We start from the raw sequence: 24,646 nt of genomic DNA, 5'->3' as shown, positions 1-24,646 counted from the left end.
ATCCTTGATGTAATCCTATTATAACCACATGTTTTGACACTTATTTTTGCTCCATCATACATGTCTTTTAATAACTTTGTATAAGTAATTCAGACTCCCTTCTCTAAAACCCTCCCTAGGACTTCTTTAGACACTTTGTCATAATCTTTCTCTAAATCTATAAACACCATATATACCTTTCGGTTTGGCATGTCAACAAATATGTTGCTCCCATTATTGTCCTACCTAGGCATTAAACCAAACTGGTTTTTAGATGCCTTTATTTCTCTTCTTAATATTTGCTTAATCATTCTTCCCAAAGTTGCATAGGGTGGTCCATTAACTTGATTCCTCTATAATTTCCACAATTTTTAATTTCTCCCTCATTCTTGTGAAGAAGCACTAATGTGCTCTTCCTTCACTCATCTAACATCCTTTTCGATTTAAGGATCATATTAAATAATTTTGTTAACAAAAATTGCCCTCTTCTCCCATGCATTTTCATACTTATATTATTTAGTCCAACTACTTTACCACCACCCTTCATCTTTTTCAATGCCTGCTTTATTTTATTTGGACATATATGTACACAGAGCTTGTAATTCCTATCTTCTTTAGATTTATTAAGATGCTCCAACATAACACTTGTTTTTCTATCTTCATTGAATAACTCCGAGAAGTACTCCTTCCATCTCTCCTTGATCGCTCCCTCATTTACTAATACCTTATGTTTTTCATCTTTTATAAATTTCACTTGGCTTAGATCTCTTGTTTTTGTTTCTCTTGCTTTAGCTAGTTTATATATATCTCTTTCTCCTTCTTTTGTATCTAGTCCTTGATATAATTCTCATTAGCCCTTGACCTTGCTTCCCTAATGGCCTTTTTTGCTTCCTTTTTGGACTAACTATATCTCTATAGGTTTTCTTCATTATGTACAATCTTGTAACAAGCTTTCTTAGTTTTGATTTTCTTTTGTACCTTTTCATTCTGCCACCAAGGCTCTTTTTTATTTCTGACTTTTCCCTTTGACTCTCCAAGAACGATCTTTGCCGTACTTTGAATAGTAGTAGCAGTTTTACTTCACATTTGGTTAGCCTCTCCTATGGTCCAATTGGACCTTGTTTGTCAATTTTTTCTCTTCCTTTTATTGATACTACTAGGACTAAAAGTCTATGTTGAGTAGTCAAGCATTCTCCTTGTGTAACTTTACAATCCTTACACCATAATTGGTCCTCTTGTCTCATAAGAAAGTAGTCTGTTTGGGTGGTTGATATGCCTTTTTTTTATGTGATCAAGTGTTTATCTCGTTTCTTAAACCTATTGTTGGCTATGATGAGCTCATATGCTCGAGGCAAAATCCAAAGTAGCTTTACTCTCATTATTGATTTTTGCAAATCTATACTCTCAGCGTACATCATTAAATCCTTTCCCCTCTCTGCCCATATGACCATTAAAGTCACCTACTATAAGACCTTCTCTCCTCTAGGTATCTCTTGTAACAACCCCTCTAAATTTTCCCAAAATTTTTCCTTTATCTCCTCTCCTTACCGAACTTGCTGTGCATATGTACTAACAATATTCATAATTACCTCTCCTAGTTCAACTTTAGTTGCAATAATCCTATCTCCTATTCCATCCACTACCGCATCACTTAAAGTCTTATACATAATAATCCCCATTCCGTCCTTTGGCCATAAAACAATGTTTATATTCGGATTTTGTTAATATTTTAGCCTTATCTCCAACCTATTTCATCTCTTGGAGGCACATAATATTAATTTTCCTCCTAATTGTTGCATCTACCACTTACATAGATTTACCTGTCAAAGTTCCAATATTCCATGACCCTTAATCTTTTATTTTAGACTATCTTCTTTATTCACATCTGTCCATGAAAATGTGAGAACCCTTGCAAGTTTAACACTACATCAGGCACTGCTGCAGCGGCTTTAGCTCATTTCTCACTACACGTGCGAAGTGTAGGCATTGCTGTGAAGAAAAATTATGAAAATTTTGCATGTGCTTTTGCTAGTGTGTTTTTCCATAAGATTCAGAGTGCAGAAGATTGATAGACCTCTCATGTTTTAGTTCATTGAATGGAGGACTATGAGTTGTACTTAATTGCACTGCATGTTGTTTTATCTAGTCTTTTGTAATTGAATTAGGATGACTACTTTTATGGATAATGAACCATGTTTGTTGTATTTATGAAATGGTTTTATGTATGCTGTTGATAATTCTTCCATCTTCCCTTGATTGCAAATGCCTATATAAGTTACCTCCATTGCTTAGATTGCTTATCCATATTAGGAATTTGGGATATGGCGAAAAGAGAAGAATGCTTTTGATTGCTAAACTATTATAAATCTAAAATGTGACCATGTATGACAATCCAAGAAGACAACATTGGAGCTTTGACTGTTGGATGATCCATTTTGTATGCATGTTTCATACATTCCTCAAATTTGAAAATTTTCGAAACATGGCTAGCTACTAAATCTGAGAAATTTTAAGGTTTATGTGTGTGTGTGTGTACGGTTCATGAATGAACATAGGACAATACTATTTCCACTGGCGAGCTGGCTGTAGAAACTGGCCCTCTAACATTACCAAATACAACACATTTGGTCCCTCTTGCTCCAGTCTTTCAGATTATAGAAATATTGCTTCTGGAAATAAGCCTTATAGTTATAAGCCTTCATAAACCTCTTATTGAGTTGGTCTCCAACCTTCTTTTTAACTTCTTGTAAAGAGGCTTCTCCTTATGTCCTATTCTCAACTGGTCAAGGGGAGGGTAGATGGTACGTTGCCATTGCCATAGGATACCTTTATAGTTTTCCCTTATTATGAAAACTTTTGTGCCCACGGGATGTTTAACTTTCCTTGCCATGTAACTTGTAGTTTAATGCCCTGCCAGATTTGCCTTCTTTACCTGGTCAGCCACCTGTAATTGCTATTCTCCCTTTTTGACGGCATGAGGAAGGGTAGGCTGGTAGTATGCAACTGATCTTTTGTGTGCAAAATCAATACCAAGATGTTGGACCTTCTCCATTTCTAGGGAAGAGTAGAGCCTTGTTTATATGAGTTCGGGTGTACAATGGATCACACCAGGCTCAATCTGGAATTTTTGTGTTCCCAGAGGCAGAGTTGCGCCTTGAATGACCAGTGTATAATTTTGATCTATAACTGTGTTATTTGTGTCAGAAAAAAGAAAAAAAGAAAAAAGAAAAAATTGTATGTTTGAGAATCTGACGTGTTTGTGTTCTTTCCTATTTAAGCAGACGCCAGCAGATTCTCAGTTCGTGAAGATGGCTTCTTGTGCCTCCCTGTCGGATCTATTCACAAGGTTTGTTTCTTTGTTCTGAAAGAGAAACTTATATATGATTGCTATTGTTGTTAGCTTCTCTCTCCTACATCAACAGATAAATGTACCAATCTACATTTTCATGGCAATGCTTGCTGTTTATTCAAGCAAGGAAAACTATTGTGTTTAGTTGAGCAGGATGTATCACAAAGGGTCAGCTGTTACAAATTCTCAAAAATGATGCTGGAGTGAAATTGCTAGTCACTCCATGCACTTTGCTCAGTGGAGTTGGGGAAATTCATGTTAAAATCTAGGATGAAATGGTTCGCCTTTGGTGTTAGTGTGTCTAGCTTGATTGGTTTTGGTCTTTTATAGTAGAACAACTGTTGGTTGGTGTCAAGATATTCCAAGATCCTCCTATTTAAGGCAATGTACAGTTAGGAGATATACAGCTTCCAAATTTCTTTAATTGTAGATTCTTAGGAGTTACGTAGTTTAGAGATACAATCTAGGTTGCACGGAAACGGAAACGGGAGACGTTTCTGATAGGAAACGGAAACGCGGAAACGGTATTTTTCTAAAAAGATAGGAAACGGAAACGCGGGGTAAACTGTAAATTTTAAAAATATAGGGATTTTTTTATAAATATAATTTTTAGTATAAAAAAAATAAAAAAATTCAAATATAAACAATAAACATAAGTTCCATAATATATTCAAACAAACATAAACATAAAGTCCACAATGCATTCAAATAGCCATCAACAATATTTAGAAAGTTCTACCATCCTTACATGACTTAGTAATTAAAAACAAACAGTGAATTTAAATAACAGAATCAAACATAATACAATTTATAAAAGTTCATTCAGTTCATCACGCTCTGTCTCTATAAACAGGCTAATATCTTCACCAAAGAGTACAGACTCCAACTCTGGTTCATCTAAGGAGAGATTAGCAAATTCGAGAATACCCACATCTTCCATGCTCCCAAATTCATCTCCACCTACATTCCACATCTTTGTCTTCTTGTCATAATATTGGGAAGTGTTTCTCGATAAAAGACGAAGATTGTTATGAACAAAGACCAAATCCTTTGCACGCTTTGGAGTTAATTTATTCCTTCTAAATGAATGAACGAAAGAACAAGTACTCCAATTCCTTTCAGAACAAGATGAAGAAGTAGGATGTCCAAGCACCTTAAAAGCTAACCTTTGAAGCAAAGGAGCACGTGAACCATAACATGCCCACCATTTCCTAGGTTCCCTGTCATAGCTATTCAAGATAGCATCTGGGTCTCCAAATGGCCCACTTTTGAGAGAAAAATCAGCAAACTCATCATCAATAATAGCACGCTCATCTGGATTAGGAAAAAGTCTCCTAAAACACTTCATTCTTTGTGTGGAGACATCTCCATCCATATGTGGAGGCATTCTACCTTCTTTTTCTTGAAGCCATTTATCATTATAATACCTTCAAAAGACAAAATCAACAAAAATTAAAAAAAACATACATAGAGTATTGAATTAGTAAGAAATAAAGATTGAATTTGAAAATTACCTCGGGTTCAAAGAATGAGCTAGGCAATGTAATGGAGTGCTATGTTTTGTCCAACGAGCAAGAAGAATACGATGAATGACATGAAAAAATGATGAAAAATCACTTGGCAGCTTGCCTTCATGATCATAAATAACCTTCTTCATGTTGAAAATCATAGAATCCCACATCTCATAGACCAAATGAAGGCATGGTTTGTTTGTATCACAAACTCTAAGCATATCATAAATAGGTGCTGTGAAAGCGAGAATGTAATTAATTTTTTCCCAAAAATTCTCATTCACAACCAATTCACGAACAAATCGAGCTTTTCCTTGGTCATCATCTCGATATTGTGCCCATTCATCACTCATAATCATTGCTTCAAGTGCACGTCTAAGAAGTTTAAATCTTTTAAGTATAACAACAATAGAAGCAAATCGAGTGTCAGCAACTGCAAGCAACTTCAAAGAACTAAACCGATTGAACATGGCCAATCTCATTGAATGATTCATTATAAAATTTTTTATGATCAAAGCATCTCCATGCACTTCAGTGATCCAATGACACTCATCATATGTCTCTTGATTACTTTCCAAATTCCTAGCTGCACATATATTCTTCAAAGCAAGATTAAGTGTATGGACAATACAAGGAGTCCAATAAATATGTGGAAACATACCCTCAATGATTTCCCCAGCTCCCTTGCAATTAGCAGCATTATCAGTAATGATTTGTACAACTTTTTGGTCACCAACTTCATCTATTACCTCTTTCATCAAATTAGCAATAAATTGTTTATCCTTTACTTCACCTGAACAATTCACTGATTTGATAAACATTGGACCATTTTCAGAAACAACCAAAAAATTAATCAAGGGTCTTCTTTGTGGGTCACTCCAACCATCAGTAACAATGCTAACACCTTTTCCCAACCAAGTACTTTTAATAGGTTCTAGCAATTTTTCAACATTTGCCTTTTCTTGCTGAAGTAATGTGGTCCTTAACTTATTGTAACCCGGAGGCACATAACCACCTAATGGATGATTAGCAGCAAATGAATAAGAACTCAGATAATATGGGTTTCTAGCAAGATTAAAAGGCAAACCCCCAGTATAGAACATTCTAGCAATCTTAGCATCTAATTGTGCTCTAGTTTGCATGTCAAAAGCTTTCGCAATAGGTGAATCCATGGATTTTCTTTTCTTTAAATGTTCTAAAACTCTTGGTTCATGTAAAGAAAAAGAAGGTCCCAAAGAAACACTACTAGTTGGTAATGGCACTTGCTTATGTTGTAAACTTGATAATCTTTCTTCAACTTCTCTTTCAACTTTTTTTCATCTCAACTATAATTTCAGGACTTATCTTTTTACAACAAGCAATTCCTTTCCCACCGATACTTAATAGGTGAGCCCTAACTCTTGTGTATGTCCCAAATTTTTGCAAACCACAAAAGTTGCAAGTCCATTTCCAACTACCCCCTCCTTCTCCCATTTTCTCCATTCTAGTCACATATTTCCATAACGGACTATTTTCCTCATCCTTATTTTTTGATGAAATACTGTTGCTAGATCCTGAACTTGAAGTTGAATGAGCCATATGACCTATGAATTAAATTAATAAATCAATATATGATCAAAACAAAGATTAATAAACCCACAACTACAACCTCACAAAGTAATATATTCAACTTATCACCATCTAAACTACCACCTCAAATATTACTAGAACAAAGATTAAACAGGTTTCAATTCTAATAAAACAAAGTTGGCAAGACTCATTGAGAGCATTTCTAGTTAAAAAACTAGGATCATCTATTTTCCAAAGAAACTAAAAGGATCCACAGAAAGAACTCTATAGGGATTATCAAAAGACTACACACAATGACACAAACAACAATACCTATTTGTAGTTGCAAGAGTTCATAACCCACAGTCATGTTACTTGAAGTCTGAAACCCAACATAATTTTTTAAACATCCAACACACAGAACAAAATAACAGCTTTTAAAAAACGAGCATTTCTCTTACTGTAAGGTTTCTAATTAAAGCATCAACCAATTCTTAACTGCATATATCAAAATTACATACAAAACTCACTTAAATTAAATATATAGAACAGATTGCCAACCCTGTAATTGCACATACAACACTGTAATTGCACATACAACACTGTAATTGCATACAAAACTCATTTAAATTAAATATACACAATTATACAAGCCATTAGCAAACACTGAAATTGCACATACAAGCCACAAAGAGGGAAGCAGCCAAGGAGCTAGATTACTTACAAGAGTGCGATGAAACAGAAGACACCACGACGACGAAGAAGACAGCACGACGACGACGAAGACAGCAAAGGCGACGACGAAGACGACGAAGGCGACGACGAAGACGGCGAAGGCGGCGCTGAAGGCGATGAAGTGAGGCGCTGAAGTAGACGGCGAGGAGCACCGAAACGAACTAGAGGGGCGAGTGCGACGAAGCTGACGGCAGCAAGAGCGACGAAACAACCAGACCGGAAACAGGTGGCGGCGAGGGCGAAGGGGATCGAACTCGAACTGGAAGAAGAAGAAGGAGAAGAAGAGGAGGAGAGGAAAAATTTAGGGATTTAGGGCTTTTTTTCAAGTTGCGGCCCTTTGGAAGCAATTGAAACCCTGAATTTTTTTTTAATTACGAAAACGTCCCATAAGTTTATAAAAATTACACAAACGGCCCGAAAACGTTTCAGGCCGTTTTTAACCGTTTCCGAAACGGGAAATGGTTCGGAAACGCCGAAACGGCGCCTTCGAGCCGTTTCCGTGCTTCATAGGATACAATTAGCTCTCCTTTTGCATATATATTCAACGGATGCACGGTTCTTTGGTTAATTAAGAGAGAAATTATCTTTCTTAACATGGTATCAGAGCCTATCGTTCCCTAAGGGACTTTCGTTTCTCCAGCCTTCATTGCCGTTCGTTTTCGAGGCCCTCTATTTCGCCAGCCTTGTAACCATTCTCTGGCCTTCATCGCCAGTGTTTAATTGCCATTCCTAGGGTTCTTCCCTGTTGGCCTTCATTGCCACTACCATCAGTTCTTCCTCAGTGGTTCTTCCCTGTTGGCTTCCGTCGTCGCTGCTAGTTGTTCTAGGGTTTTTTTCTCCCTATTCGTCTTCATCGACTGTCTATCGCTGCCACACTTGTAGGCTCAGTCCACGGAGCACTTTGTCCCATGAAAAATTCTAGAAAGCATGACGGGCTTATCGACCGGGTTACTGAAAGGGGGCAAAAAGACGATTTTGCCCCCACGCCCTGCTCTCTCCTTCCCCTCCCATGGATTTGCCCCGCCTCTATTGCTCTTGCCTCCCCTGCCATGGCCGTTGCCGTCACCTTGCTGTCGTCACCTTGCTGTCGTCGCTTCGCCTCTCTGCCATCGCCGCCTCGCCTCGCCTTGCCGATAGTTAATGCGGCTAGGCAACGGCAGCGACCATGGCAGGGGAGGCGAGAGCAGCAGGGCGGGGGCAATGCCCCGCTTTGCAAATTTGCAAAGCGGGCAAGGGCAAAATCATCTTTTTGCCCCCTTTCTATGAGCCGCTCGGTAGGTTCGTCGGGCCCTATAGAATGATTTTTGTCCCATTACCGGCCCTTGTTGCCTTTATTGTCGCAGATACCATCCTTGTGCAAGCTGTCGGTTGATGCCCGGTGTTTGTTTCTGCCAATAGTTGGATCCAATCACTCGACCTCCCTGTACCATTATGTTTGATAACTCAGCCATCAGCAGTCTCACGGATCCAGTTCTGACTAACGACTCAATCAGCAATACCTCTTCCGGAGAGTTACAAGCTGTCCATGCCTCTTCCAGATTGAATGGGAGGAACTATTTGAAGTGGTCACAATTAGTTTGCACATTCCTCAAAGGGAAAGGAAAGCTCAGCCATCTCCTTGGTACAGGACCAAAATCTGATGACCCCAAGTTTGCAGCATGGGATGAACAAGACTCAATGGTTATGGCGTTGCTTTGGAACACAATGGAACTGGAAATTAGTGATACATATATGTTCCTATCCACGGGTAAGGAGATTTGGGAGACCTTCCAACAGACATGCTCTAAGAAGAATGACTCATCCCAGATTTACGAAATTAAGATCAAGTTGATGGCTGCCAAGCTAGGTAACCTTTCTGTCACTGAGTATACAAATATGTTGAAGAACCTATGGTAAGAGATGGATCATTATCGATCCCTCCCCATGAAAGACCAGGATGATGCTGCCACTCTACGGCAGTTTATAGAAAAGGATTGCATCTTGTGATTTCTTGGCTGGGCTCTGGCCTGAATATGATCAAGTCTGGGTTCAGATATTTGGCAAGACAGAATTACCATCGCTGAATGAGACCATTGCCATTGTCCCAGCAGAGGAGAGCCGGCGGGATGTGATGGTTAAAGATCAAGCAGTGGAAGGATTGACATTAACCATATGGGGCTACAAGGTTAATTCTGCAGCCAAGCAAACTGCCATGCTGCCAGCAGGTAAAAGTCTAAATCAAAGCAGAATAACATGTATAATCTTGTGGGCAACCACTGCAAGAAGAAGGGGCATGTTAAGGATGAATGCTACAAACTTCATGGGCAGACCCCAAGACACTGATCGGGGATATGGCGGACAACGGAAGGGGCAGGTAAGTCTATCCTAGTCAAAGGAGCTGTCTCAGCCAAAGGAGGAGTTGGAGTCCCCAGAATCCTCTAGCACAATGGGACTTGACAAACAGGACATTGAAAGGATGAAGGCCTTTCTTGAAACTCTAGGTACATCCAACACTAACGCCAGTGTCTACTCATTTGCACAATCTGTTATGTCTCTTGCCTCTCATGGTTATAGTGCTTCAAATTACAATCAACCCTCTTCACGGACAATTGATTCCGTCGCAACCGATCATATGACTTTTTCCTCCAGCTCTTTCTCCACTTATACTCCCTGTTCCAGCTCATGAAAAATTATTACAGCTGATGGATCTTCCATCACCATGGCAGGGATTGGTGACATTCATACCAGTCCTTCCCTCACCTTAAAAAATGCATTTCATGTCTCATCTCCGTTCACCACCTGCTTCATGACTCAAATTGCAGCCTAACCTTTCTTCCCAATTGCTGTGTTTTCCAGGATCAAAATTCGGGGAGGTCGATTGAGCATGCTAAGGAAAGAAGTGGGATCTACTATCTTGAAGAGGTGGATAAAATCAGTGGGTTCAATAAGGTTCCCTGTTCTACTTCTTTGCTGTCCAATAGTTCGACTCTGAGTCAAATCTGGCTGCAACATCATCGTTTAGGTCACCCTTTATTCAAGGTTCTTTGAGTTATGTTTCCATCTCTATTTAAAAGTGTTGATGTCAGCACACTTCATTGTGATACTTGTGAGCTTGCCAAGCACAAACATGTGCATTTTCCTCTTAGTGATAAAAGATCGTCCCTAGCTTTCTTTCTAATCCATATCGATATCTGGGGACCCTCTCACGTGCATAATATTTTTGGTGCTGCTTGGTTCATTACCTTTATTGATGATTGCACATGTGTAACTTGGGTTTATCTTTTAAAGCGAGAATTGTTAGATCTTCGACAAGGGGTCGATTGCGAAGGATTGAGAATTAGAGAGAATTAGGAGGGAAAGAAACAACAAGAGAGAGAGAGAAAGAGAGAGAGAGAGGATTCTTCATTCACATCATAATCCCCATCCTTTAGTTGTGGCCTATATATATAGCCCAACAATACCACTATCTTGAATGTACAATTCGATTAAGCACAACCGCTATAACAACTAAGTACAAGCATTACAAATAACAAGGATAATAAAAGAAACACAATGACTCTTCTGCCCCTAGGAATATGACAATCCCCCCCCCCCCCCCCCCCCCCCCAAAAAAAAAAAAATAAAAAAATAAAAATGAAACACTTCTTTTCCCTAGGAAGTTACAAAAGCTACGCAACTATAGAAAATTGCTTGAGGAGATCGGGTAGGTACTCCCGTGTTGTGTGATCAAGGTGTAGGTGGGTCTACTGCACCAAATCTTGGGTTAGCGGTAAAGAATTTTGATAGATCACCCTTTTCTCCAGCACTACTAGTGTCTGCACATTTATTGTTAGGTCCTCTGTAACGAGGGGAAGATCCAAACTAGTGAGGTCAATAGGTCCCACTGATTTCTCCAGGAATGACACATGGAACTAGATGGATCAATATTGCCTTGGGTAGTTGCAACCTATATGCTACCTTCCCCAACTTGGCCATTATGGAAAAAGGGCCGTAATACTTTGGGAGGGGTCACTGAGAAACACCTATTGCTGAAACCTTTTCACCTTCAAATAAACCATGTCACCTACCTCAAATGATCTTTCAGTCCTCCTATTTGCCATTTGTTTCATTCTATTCTGGGCCACAATCAACTCTTTTTTGATCACCTGCAATGCCTCTTGCCTTTGCTATAAATATTGATCCTTTGCCACTTCTACACTAGAATATCTCATAACATGTAATTGGGGTGGTTTGTAATGAAAGAGGGCTTCAAATGGGGTTTTCTTCAAGGAGCTGTGAAAATTAGAGTTATACCACTATTAGGCTAGTGATAGCCACTTGTTCCAACTTTTTGGCTTAGAGAAACAAAAGCACCAGAGGTAAGTTTCTAGGCATTGGTTTACTTGTTTAGTCTTGCCATCTGTTTTTGGGTGGTAACTTGTTGACATATGCAATCCCACTCCTCTAAGTTTTGAACAATTCCTTCCAAAAGTTTCTAGTGAATATTTTGTTCTTGTCCGAGACAATGGACAAGGGCAGCCCAAGTATCTTCATAACTAAATCCAACAACAATCTAGCTACCTCAAGGGTTGTAGAAGGGTGGGACAAACTTAAGAAATGGCCAAACTTTGTCAATCTGTTCACCATTACTAGTACAAGATCCTTACCCTCTTACTTAGGTGGCCCTTCATGGAAGTCTATAGAGATTTGCTCCCAGGCTTGATTTGGTATGTTGAATGGCTATGACATGCCATGATAAGAAACCTGCTCATGTTTGTAGCGCTGCCAAATAGGACACTCTACCACATATGCAGTCACATCTCGTTTGAGTCCAGGCCAAAAGAACAAATGTCTCACCTTGTGGTAAGTGACATTTAACCCTGAATGTCCTCCTATTGGTGAGTTGTGCAGTAATCGTGGGATCCTCTTTTTAAGTTGGTTGTCTTCCCCCATCACCAACCTTCCTTTGTACTTGAGTAAACCCATTGACAAAGTGTATCCTTTTTGATTGGCAGGTTGAACTGCTAGTTGTGTCATGAAATCTTTTGCCCAAGAGGTTTGCTCATAACTTGATGTAATCTCCTTTACCCAATTAGGCACCACGACTGAAATGGCTTGGTAATTCCCTACTTCCTCTTTCCTTGACAGTGCTTTTGCAACTAAATTTTCTTTTCCCTTCCGGTATTGTATCGTATAGTCCAGACCCAACAATTTAGTTACTCCTTTCTTTGCAGTTGGGTGTGCAGCATTTGTTGCATCAAGAATTTAAGACACTCAGGGTCAATTTGGATCACAAATTGGTTACCCTCTAGGTAATACCTACATGTATCCACAACCACCAATACTGCTAACAACTCCTTGTCTAAATGCTTAGTCCTAGGTGTTTTGGGGTTAAGGCTTGGCTAAGGAATGCTAAGGGTTTACCCTCTTGAACCAACACAACACCTACCTTTGTCTCACGTGCATCTGTCGCCAAAATGAAAGGCTTCGAAAAGTCGGGTAAGTCTAATGTAGGGGCCTGAGTCATAGCGTTCTTTAATGTTAGTAAGGTTGTCTCCGCTTGTGAATTCCACCCAAAGCTATTCTTCTTAAGTAATTCAGTCAATAGCCTGCTTATGATGCTATAATCTTTGATGAACCTCTTGTAATATCTCGTGAGGCCTAGAAAACCCTCAACTCCTTGATAGTTTGCGGCCTCTGCCATCCCACCATAGCCTCAATTTTCTTTGGATCCGTGCTTACACCTTTTCTTGTGATTAAGTCGCCTAGGTATCCCATTTTTCTCTTTGCGAAAGTACACTTGGACCTTTTCCCAAATAGTTGATTGGATCTGAGGATTTTGGAGGTTTCACTTAAGTGGATCAAATGTTGATCAATAGAAGGGCTTTATATGAGGATATCATAAAAAAAGACAAGGATGAATTTCCTCATATATGGGTTAAAGATATGGTTTATAAGAGTTTGAAATGTGGTAGGGGTGTTAGTTAAACCAAATGGCGTAACTAGGAATTCATAGAGGCCTTGATGAGTCTTGAAAGCAGTCTTGGGGACATCATTTGGACTCATCCTGATTTGGTGGTATTTGACTCTTAAGTCAAGCTTTGAAAAAATAGTGGCTCCTGCTAGTTCATCTAACAAATCCTTTATGATTGGGATGGGAAATTTGCTCTCAATAGTAAGAGAGTTCAATTGTCGATAATCCACACAAAACTGTTAGGTTCCATCTTTCTTTTTGACTAGGAGGACTGGGGATGCAAAAAGACTTTGGCTTGGCTATATTACAGATTTGGTGAGCATTTTCTTGATCAGTTTTTCTATTTCAACTTTCTGTAGGGGAGAATACCTATAGGATCGAATGTTAATAGGTTTTGCATTGGGTTTTAAGTGGATAGTATGGTCAAGGAATCGAGTTGGGGGTAGGGCCAATGGTTCAGCATACAAATCCTCAAACTCAATCAACAGTGAGTGTAGGGGGCACAAGAGTGTACCTCATTGAGAGAATGCAAAGTGGAAACAGGTGCAGGCTATGAGTGGTCCCATTTTTCTTCCATTGCACTTCCTCTTACCTCTCATTCCTTAGCCTCCATTTGCACTGGATATAGGGAATGTAGTTGGGCTATGATTGCTTCATGTTACAAAAGTTTTTGTAACTTTCTGCTTGTCACCATCTTACATTCACCAGCCTTTAAACTCCCTGTCAAGGTCATCTTCTTCCCTGCCATTCAAAGGTTACTTCAAGTTTATTGAAATAAAAAATCAAGGTACTCACCGTTTTCATCCAATCCACCTCTAGAACAATGTGGCAACCACCTAATTTTTGGATTCTCAGATCACCCATTTGAACCCTTGGCACCTGAACCTGCTTACCATTTTATTGCCATTAGCAATTGCAACAGATAGGGGAGGGGTTGCCTATAGTGGACACCGCAAGTCCATGTCAGTATCCTTATCCAGGAAGCTATGTGTGCTACTACTGTCAATAAGAACCATTCCACTAAGACTTTCACCTTAATTATCTTTTTAGATGGGTAGCCTTGTAGGGCATGCAACAATATCTCCCAATCTTCTTCCCCTGTAGTTCCGTGTCCCATTAACTCCATTTCTACAGCTTCCTTTGCTCCTTCCTTTTCTACTTGTCCCTCCATGTGTAATAGCTCTCTTACATTGGTGTTTGGGGGTATATTTCTCCTGGCATTGAAAACAGAGCCCTAGTTGCTGTTTCATTGAAAGGGACTTGATCGGAGTTGGGTTGAGTGCAACTTGGGTGGTAGGTTCCCCTTCTGTACCACGAGATTGCTAGGCTTAGTCATTCCTCCCTCACTGCCTTGTAAATAGCCCTCGGTATAACCCTTACTTAGTGACCAGTGCTTCTTAAAAATTGCCTCCAATGCTAACTCTTGGAGTTGGGCTTTCTCTGTAGCCTGCTTCATGGTGGCTGGTTGTAACATCTTAACAATAGGCCTAAGTTCATCACTCAACCTGCTGATGAAACTAGACACAAAGTATGGTTCATCCAAAGTTGGGTGAGAGGATTAGCGGGGATCTCAACTCTTCAAACTTAGTTTGGTAGTCCTCAATTGATCCTTCTGTAACAAACCCTAGGTGCAGAGAACAAACAGAACACGAGGAGAGAAAGAATACCTCAAGTGATTCTATTAAGAATTAAGAATAAAAAATTAACAATTACAAGAGCAGAAGCTGATATATATACTGCTAAAAAACATAATAGAAATAGAAAGAACCGCCTAATCTACATATAAGAACTAAAACAAGGCTATTGGCTACCAACTTAACAATAGCAACTAGACACACAGTTAAATGAAATCAAAAGTAATACAACACCATAACAGTCATAACAAGACATTAGGTGCTTCCACACCTTCCTTCTTAAGTTTGTTGAACCACTCTATTATGTCTGTCATGGTTCTTTCTTCAAAACGAGCACATAAATACTCCGCCAACTCTTGTCGATTCAGCTCAATTCTCCTTCTACTTTAGCCTTGAAAGCAAGCATTTGTTGCATCATTAAGGTATGTGGAGGCTAGATTCATCTTTTGGCCTTCTCCCACTCGATAATGTTGGAAGAACCGCTCACAATGTTGGATCCACCATCGGGATTTGTCACCCTTGAATGCCAAAATCTCCAGCCTCGGCATTTGGAAGGTGATTTTGGTTCACATGCATTTCCCTGGTAGACGTCTCAAACATGAACTCTGTCTTCTCCTTTGTTTCATTAGGGATGTGCTATTGGATCCTTGATTTGGTTAGGATCAAAGTAGTGGTGAACCTAGGAGGGCACTCCATTGGTAAGCTCGCATTAGGTAGCCTGGAAAACATGCTCAAAACAGTGCTTAACTGTTGGCCAAACCTAGCAAACTCTTCCTTCAGGCTCGTTACATCTTCTCTAACTCTGGTGACCTCCGCTTTGATGCTCTTCTCCAACGATAGCATCGCCTCTCAGGTGGTCACTTTTCCTGCCCTACCACAACTCACTTTCTCCTAAGTCTGGAAAAGGCTCAACTCCATTGACTCCAATCGATCCTCCAACTACTCTTGATTTTGACAAAACCCAGTCTCCATTGCATCCAATTGGGTGTCCAATTGTTTCTTTCTGGTTCACTCAACCATCTTCTCAATTTTATCGTTTAGCCTTGATTTGCCCAATTTCCACAGGTTGAATCTGATTTGCAGACTACTACTACAATCACCAATCATCGATCACCCACAATCCGATAGCGATTGTGATAATTTTGATCGCTCGGAATTTCTTCGCCCCTTAGCGTCGCAACCTTCGTCAACAAGGCTAGAATTGCCTGGCTCGTCAGAATTAGCTCATTGATTTGATGCGCCTGGATCTCAACTGCTAAGGATAGCTTGGCTCTGATACCAATTGTTAGATCCTCGGATCTGATAAGGGGTTCATTGGGAAGGATTGAGAGCTAGATAGAATTAGGAGGGAGAGAAACAAGAGAGAGAATGTTTGAGACAGAGAGAGAACAAAAAGTGAGGGAAAGGATTCTTCATTCACGTCATAATCCCTAACCTCTAGTTGTGGCCTATATACATAACCTAACAATATCATTATTTGGAGTGTACAATCCGGTTAAGCACAACCGTTATAACAACTAAGTACGAGCATTACAAATGGCAAGTATAATCAAAGAAATACAATGATTCTTCAGCCCCTAGGAATGTTACTAAAATTTGATGTGTGTGTTATTTTTTTTGGATCTTTCACACTATGATTCAAAATTAGTTTGGGGTGAAAATCAAACAAATAAGGTTAGATAATGCACGAGACTATTTCAATAAAACCTTATCTTCATACTTCCACATCGAAGACATCATCCATGAATTTTTGTGTGTTGATACCCCTTAGCAAAATATTGTGGCTGAACAGAAAAATGGCCACCTATTGTCCACTGCACGTGCATTGATGTTCCAAAACAAATTTCCCAACTATCTTTAGGGGAAGTTGTCCTTACTCCTTACTACACCTTATTTAATCAATCGCACACCCTCTCATACTCTCGGCTTTTAGAGTCCTTGGCAAGTGTTCTCCTAGTTCTATCCTCATTTCACTGCTTCTACCTTCTTACCCAGTCGGTTTTTTGGCTGTGTTGTGTTCGTCCATATTCACTCCCATAATCGTAACAAACTTGAATCCTGAGCTCTCAAATGTGTCTTCATTGGGTATTTTTTTACTCAAAAGGGCTACAAATGTTATCACTCCCCTCGGGAAAACTTTGTCTTGGTTGATGTTACTTTTGTTGAACATGTGCGATTCTTTGACAATCGTGGTCTTCAGGGGGAGCCTCCACCTTTGGAAGACCATGATTGGATTAATTTCTTGTCCTTACCCAGCTTGGCCACCCAACAACTTGAATCACCACCAGCCGAATCACCATCTTCCTTAGCCTTTCCAAAACCCATTCCCACTCCCATTGAAACCCAAACCAAGTCCGAGTCTGATTCCTAGCCATCAACTCTCTTGGAACCTGAACTAAGGCCACCTATTGAGTTGGTTTATTCAAGAAGGAAGAGTATCATGACTTCATTGAAGCGCACTCAATTGTCTAAACCATAGTTACCTGGTTCGTGGAACGCTCGGTACGTGGAACGCGGTACGAGGACGTGGTACGCCACTTTTCTCGAGATGCGATACGTGGGGGTAGGTTTCATCGGTTCACCACTTGGGGTCATGGTACGTTTTGGTGTGCCAAAGTGGAATGCCGATGAATATATAAATTTTTTAAAAAATATTTTAAATTTTTTGACCATATAAATTAGGAAATAGGAACTAATACAAATGATTAAAATTCTTAAAATAGAGAAATGATGAAACTTACTTGGGAATTGGGATTAGAAATTAGGACTTAGGAGTTTAGGATTGAAAACAATGAAGACATCAAACAAGATCAATAAGATTCATGAAGACATCAAACAATATTTTATATTTGATATTATTTTTACAGAATAAATTTTATTTTTTTTATTTAATTTATAAATTTTGTATTTGATGTTATTTTAATGTGCAATTCCCATGTGTATTTCTAGAAAGTACAATTGGGAATTATGGGACGTGGAGTCCCAATAAAAACTTTAGCTAAAAAGTCAAAAAGTGAAGCACAACTCACGAGAGGTGGCTGTGCCTCTCTGTAGAGTAGACCCACCAACTGCTCTCCACCAGCTACTACAACTTGAAGCCTCACAATGGAAGAAGGAAACCTCATCTTCATCTTCTACAACTTGAAGTACTCCATCGTTGAAGAAGCTTCAAGGATTTGTTGTCCATCGTCATCCATATTTCGTAGTCACCTCTATTTGGAGATGAGAAGCTCGAACGGTGGGGAACTTGCAGCAACCTCTCTTCATAACTTATATAGTTTGATCCTCGTCATTGCTTCCCCTTCTTGACAAAAACCATGAGCTGTTGTAGAGATAAAGGAAGGGCTGTTGCAGAGAGAAAGGAAGAAGACAATATAGGTGCAGAGAGAGAGGAAGAAGATGGCAGTAGGGACCCGGGTCTTCATTACTGGAGAATTGGGACGCGTCCCCAAGTGTTCCAAGATTCAAACGCATCGCGTTCTAGTGCGCGTGTACTGGAACGCGGTGCTCAGGGGGGTGGGGCGTATTAGGTAACTATGGTCTGAATCGAATCCTGGCCTTGGGGTAAACACAGAGGTTAGTACTCCTCATACTATTGATTCTAGCCATGTTTTGCCCCTCTTAGAGCCATATGGAAGTGAGAGTGATCTTGATCTTCCCATTGCTCTCAGAAAAGGCAGTAAAAAATGCACAAGCCACCCTTTGGCTCATTTTGCAACCTTTGACAGAATGTCACCTTCACATAAAATCTTCCTCACCTATCTTAACTCAATCAAAATACCATAGATTGTGTTTGAAGCACTAGAAAGTGAGGAGTGGAGACATGCCATGAAAGTGGAAATGGATGCGCTAGAAAAAAATAAAACGTGGGAGGTGGTTGATCTACTGAGAGGGAAAAAACTAGTTGGCTGCAAATGAGTGTTCTTTGTGAAATACAGGGCAGATGGGTCTTTGGAAAGATATAAGGCTTGGCTAGTTGCAAAGGGTTACACTCAAACATGTGGTGTTTACTATCAAGATACATTTGCTCCAGTGGCTAAGATGAACACCATGAGGGTCTTGCTATCATTAACAAGAAATTTTGACTAGAATTTGTATCAGTTTGATGTGAAGAATGCCTTCCTACATGGGGATCTAGAGGAAGAAATTTACATGGTTTGTCCTTTGGGATTCGACACTAATACAAACAAGAAGGTATAGACTCAAAAAAACACTTTATGAGTTAAAACAATCCCCTAGAGCTTGGTTTGGTAGATTTACAAAAGCAGTGTTGTTAGTGGGGTATCGAAAAAGTGAAGGGGACCACACCTTGTTTGTGAAACACACAGCGTCAGGTGGAGTGACTGCACTTCTGGTTTATGTGGATGATATTATTGTTATGGGTAATGATGAGAAGGAAGAAAAAGCCCCAAGGGAATGCCTATCTAAGGAATTTGAATTTAATGATTTAGGGCGATTAAGGTACTTTTTGGGACTAGAAATGGCGCAATCAAAAGAAGGGATCTTCATGTCATAGCAAAAATATGTTCTTGACCTACATAATGAGATTGGATAAAAAGAATGCAAGCTTGTAAATGCACCAATTGAAGTTGACCACAAGCTCAGTGAAGCAATAGGAGATGAGTTAGTAGATTGAGGAATGTATCAGAGGCTCATTGGGAGACTAATTTACTTATCACACACTCGACTGGACATAGCCTATGCTGTCAGTGTGGTGAGTCAGGTCATGCATAATCCCAAGAAGACACACCTTCGTGCAGTCTATCGCATCACTTGAAAACACATATGGGTAAGGGAATTCTATTCAAGAAGAGTACAAGCCTAAGTCTTGAGGCTTACACGGATGTCGACCATACGGGCTCCATAGTTGATAGGAGATCAACATCTGGTTATTGCACATTTGTTGGGGAAACCTAGTCACATGGAGGAGTAAAAAACAATCAGTAGTGGCCAGATCAAGTGTAGAAGCTGAGTTTAGGTCCATGACACTGGGCATTTGTGAGCTTCTTTGGCATACTAGAGGATCTTAGAATTAAGTGGGAAGGTCCTATGAAATTATATTGTGACAAGAAGTCAGCCATAAGCATCGCTCAGAATCTCATTCAACATGATTAAACTAAGCATGTGGAAGTAGACCGGCACTTTATAAAAGAAAAGCTAGATAGTGGATTAATTTGCACATTGTATGTCTCATCCGGAGATCAACATGTTGATGTTCTCACTAAAGGGCTATCCAGTCATATATTTTAGAAGATTGTCGGCAAGTGGGGAATGATAAACCTATATCTTTAACTTGAGGGGGAGTGTCAAGATATTCCAAGATCCTCCTATTTTAGGCAATGTACAGTTAGGAGAATTAATATACAGCTTCCAAATTTCTTTGATTGTAGATTCTTAGGAGTTACCTAGTTTAGAGATATGATTAGATCTCGTTTTGTGTATATATTCAACAGATGAACAGTTCTTTGGTTAATTAAGAGAGAAATTATCTTTCTTAACAGTTAGCATGCGCATCTAAGTGACAAACATGCATGTTAATCTTATGCTTGCACATGCTGCTACACATTGAACCACAAATTGTAATGGATAAAAGCTCAATTTGGCCCTTGAACTTTTCGTAATTTTTCACTTTAGCCCCTAAACTCTTTTTTGGCTAAAATGCATCCTTGTATTTTACAAATTTGTCCCCTCTGTCCCTATGACTAACAGGGGTCTCAGAACTTTTTTTTGGGTCTCAAATACACGCCAGTACTTTATGTATTGGTCCTCAGACCAATTCTCCAAGTACAGGGTTTATTTGAGCCAAAAAAAATTCAGGGGCCAAATTGAGCTTTTATCCAATTATAACTAATGATATTCGTCTGTATGCCTTGAATCATTTATTAATTGGTAGTTTTGCATTGATCATATAGATATTTTGTCTTTTCCCTCCAAATTAGGCTGGGCAGCTTTCCAAGAGTAAAGAAAGATGCCAACTCCCAGGCTATTAAAGTTGTGCAACCTGTTTTGAAGCTTTTGAATGAAGATAGCTCAGAAGCTGTATTGGTTAGTGTTAGCTGCTTCGTTCTTATGTTTTGCTTGGTTATTGAGCTGTACCCGATTCCAGAAATTTGTCTTTTAACTTCTTTACCATTGATGTCTTTTACTTAGAGAAACTAGATAACATTGATAAATTAACTGACATGATTAGTATATGTGTTGATGCCATTGATGGTTATCTTAAATGTACATTGCACCTTGCTCTTTTCAGTCTCTTTTTTTGAAAGAAGGTTTGATTATATAATATTAATGCATAAAAGCAAGGCCCCTAGAAGCAGCGAGACATACAACCCTACAGAAACGAACAATCCCCAAGAAAACTTGAACTAAATAGAGAATGAGATGCTAAATTCAAAACCCAGAGATGACATAAATCACTACCAAGCAACATCAAGAATTCAACACCCCCAATGCCTGAACCGCACTGTTGCCTGAAATATGAAACAGGGTTCACCACCCCACCCCAGCAATGTGAACAGATTCAACAGAAACTAATGGCTAAGTGCTATTGTAACCCCCCAGAGAATAAAATATAGCCAGGTGAAACTGATGCCAGACCAAAATTTGATCTGTTGCTTAATGGCTGTGAATATTCAAAAATCAGAACATGAACTTGAAGACCCATTGCTCCCTGATCAACCGCATTTTCCCATGAAAGTGGAAGGAAAAGACGAAGGAGACATGGATTACTGAATTTCCAACCCCACCTCAAACAGACTTTAAAAAAGGACGACCCATGAAATCCAACCAGGAGTAAAACTATTTAGAACAGAAAGTGATCTTATAAAACCATTCTGCCCAAAGTAATCAGACATCAACATGTGACCCCCTAGCACCCCATGCCTTGAGTCTTATGTTCAGAGACTGAAGGAAAAAACATGCATTTCAGTTGTGAGAAAATGGCATATCTTAAATGTATCTTCATGATACATTGACGATATTGTTGCTAGCAAAAAAATATAGAAAGTATCTTTGTGAGTGAATTTGTAGCTCAATCTAATATAAGGTGAGATGAGAAGATAACAAACAAGTACAGAATTAGGGTTAAAAACAGTGTAGAATCATATTTGTCAAAGGCTCAAGGTTCTGAGGTGAAAGACTGTTCGGAGCCTGGGCACACAACTGCTTGGAAATTAACAACAAACATGGGGAAAAATTTGTAATTGGCAAACTAATTTCAACATAGGGTAAAATTTCATTCTATAAATTAAACTGGAACTAAGTTATATGTTCATTCCATTTAAGATATCCCTATTTTTCACACAAGCCAGCCTAAGAGGTATGCTGTATTTCGTGGTCTATATTTTTCCACCTTGTTTAGGAAGATCATTTCAGTGGTATCTTCTTGGAGTTTGATTGCAACTTTATTTTGTGTATTGAATCTTCTGTTCAGTAGTGGCATTTTGTTATCTAGTTTTATAACTTCCAGACTTGACATCAATCTATTGTGGTCATTTTTGCAGGAAGGAGCTGTTTGTTTGTTGTCCACCTTTATAAATTTCTTCCCCTCTTCCATCAGTCGTTTTTATAATGGTGTATGTTTTCTGATCCTCTGATTTCATGATTTGAAATTATATTGTCTTGTATGTTATTTTGAGTGTTCATCAAATGATTTCTTAGCCTACTTAAAAGAAGCTGTTGAGAGTAGTTCTATTTGTCCTGTACAAAGGGATATTAACTGCAATTTTGTAAGTGTAGTTATAGTTTAGTTGAGTTTGTTAGTCAGGACCTGTCCACTTGTCTTTGTACAGCTGTCGAGTTAGTTGTATCTCTAACTGAATTAGTTGAGTTCACAGTCTATAAATACTCAACTGCTCTTCTATTTCTAATGTCAAGAATCATTTTCGGCAAATTTGAGTTTCAGTTCTCTCTTTTTAGTTTCTTTCTTTTTCTTCATAGAAGTTCTCACTTCAGAAGCTATTATATGTAGGTTATATTTAAATTGAGAAAATTACAATAACCACCCTTGAAATTTGCTTTAATTGTTGTGATTTTTTTTGAAATAAGCCCAATTATATTAAAGGAAGTGTAGAAGATGTACATAAGAGACCCGGAACAAGAGAGTTCCAAACAAAACTAAACCGACCAAAACAACCCCCCCCCCCCCCCCCCCCCCCCCCCCAACACAAGTCGTTAGGGGAGAACAACAACCCAAAACTGGCATTTAAGCTATCAAGCCAAGAAGAGGGAGAAGAACCTAGCGGCCAAAGGCAGAGGCTGACATGATAACTTGATCCAAAGAGTAAGGGAAAGATGGCTCCACAGCCCTCACCCAAGCAACTAACCTAACAAGCACCAAGTTAAAGATGTCAACTGCACCTGTCCCTCAGTCTTTGAAAATTAGCCTATTCCGCTCCAGCCACATTGTCCATAGCGCTGAATAAAAGAGAGACTTCCATACCTTCCTTTGACCTTTACCCCTAGCAAAGAAATCCCACTAATCAAAAAGGCCCCCAACTGTTCTCGGACAGACCCACACATAGCCCCACCAATGAAAGATTTGCTGCCACAAGCACAAAACAGCCTCACAATGGACAAAGAGGTGATCCATAGACTCCGGAGTAGAGCCACAGAAGGCACAAAGCAGGTCGTCCCCTTGCAAAATTCCTTTCCTACCCAGATTGTCCTTCGTGTTAATTTTACCCCAAATGACCAGCCACACAAACAACTCTACTTTTGGAGGAGCTAGGCTGCCCCAAACACGAGCTGCCACAGAATTAATGTGAGGAGTATTGGAACCAAACATTAGGGAGCAAAGCCTCTCATTGAAAGAGTGCGACAAGAAGGAACTAGTCGCTTCAAGCGACCAAAAAATCATATCCCTCCTCCCTCTCACCAAATGAGCTTGGGAGATAAGTCTTAGCAGCTCAGCCTGGGTAGCCTCTTCTTTGTCAAGCAGTGGCCTTCTCCAGCTAAGGCTCCAAAACCATTCGTTATTCACCCAAAATCCCAAATCTACCACTCTCTTCCCTTTATCCAGGGACATCGAATACAACCGAGGGAACAAGCCTAACAGGGAAGAGATACCCACCCAAGAGTCTTCCCAAAACCGAACCAAATCGCCCTTACCAAGCTGAATTTTAACCCCTTCCAAGGCCACAGACCGAACCTCATTACTGCTGGAATAAGAGTCAACAATGCCCCTCCACCAAGAACTGAAGCTTCGCTTAACCTCCACATCATTGATTCCAACGAAGATACCATTGTGCCTAGCCGCAATGACTTTACACCAAAGCTGGTCCCCCCCCCACTAATCATCCTCCAAAGCCATTTAAAGAGCAAGGCTTTGTTTTTGGCCAACAAGGACCCCACCCCTAGCCCTCCCAGCTTCTTAGGCAACTCGACCAATTCCCATCTAGCAAGAGCCATTTTTGCCACGCCCTCATTCCCAGAGCATAGGAACTTTCTCTGACCCCTCCTGTTAAAAAAGGGTAAAATGACTGTTTTACTCTTTTTTCTCTCTCCTTGATTTCAAGAAAACTAAGAATGAGAAAGCCACTACATGTAGGTTATGTTTAAATTGAGAAAATTACAATAACCACCCATGAGGTTTGCCACAATTGTAGAGAGATCCTTGACATTTTGAAAATAGCAATGACTTCTCCTGTCGCTAAAAAAGGAGTAAAATAACCATTTTACCCATCTTTCTCTCTCCTTTTCTCCCTAATTTCAGGAAAAACAAAAATAAAAGAACAGTATTGGTGGCTGTTGGAACCTCGACGATCGTGGGGCTTCATGTCAAAGAGAGAGAGGGGGAGGAGTTCAAGACCAGCTTAGGCTTCACACAATGTGATGCGGGAATAGTTTTTTTGGGTTCATCCATGGTGGTCTAAGGTCTGGAGTACCTAAATGGAGAAGAATTAGCAATTGTTCTTCCAATTCAAGACCAGCTTAGGCTCCACACAGTGTGATGCAGTAC

At 39.7% G+C, this 24,646-nt stretch overlaps 1 protein-coding gene across 7 annotated transcripts in view; it reads left to right on the top strand.

The window, feature by feature from the left end:
• Positions 1–24,646, top strand: part of LOC127806114 (uncharacterized) — a 137,824-nt gene that overhangs the window by 22,420 nt on the left and 90,758 nt on the right. For 3 of the 7 annotated variants that reach the window (XR_008024346.1, XM_052343147.1, XM_052343152.1), the window contains 3 exons: positions 3,258–3,325; positions 20,601–20,733; positions 22,191–22,262. Coding sequence is in view for 6 of the 7 variants with exons in the window: in XM_052343147.1 (XP_052199107.1) it covers positions 3,258–3,325; positions 20,601–20,733; positions 22,191–22,262 (273 nt within the window). In the remaining variant the exon portion in view is untranslated. The remainder of the gene's footprint in view (positions 1–3,257; positions 3,326–20,600; positions 20,734–22,190; positions 22,263–24,646) is intronic. The other 4 variants (XM_052343153.1, XM_052343149.1, XM_052343151.1 and 1 more) reach the window with 3 other exon arrangements.

This window comes from Diospyros lotus, chromosome 7 (genome assembly GCF_014633365.1).
Source record: "Diospyros lotus cultivar Yz01 chromosome 7, ASM1463336v1, whole genome shotgun sequence".
Classification (NCBI taxonomy): Eukaryota; Viridiplantae; Streptophyta; class Magnoliopsida; order Ericales; family Ebenaceae; genus Diospyros; species Diospyros lotus.
Note: the sequence above shows the minus strand (reverse complement) of the source record. Positions and strands in the feature narration are given on the sequence as shown.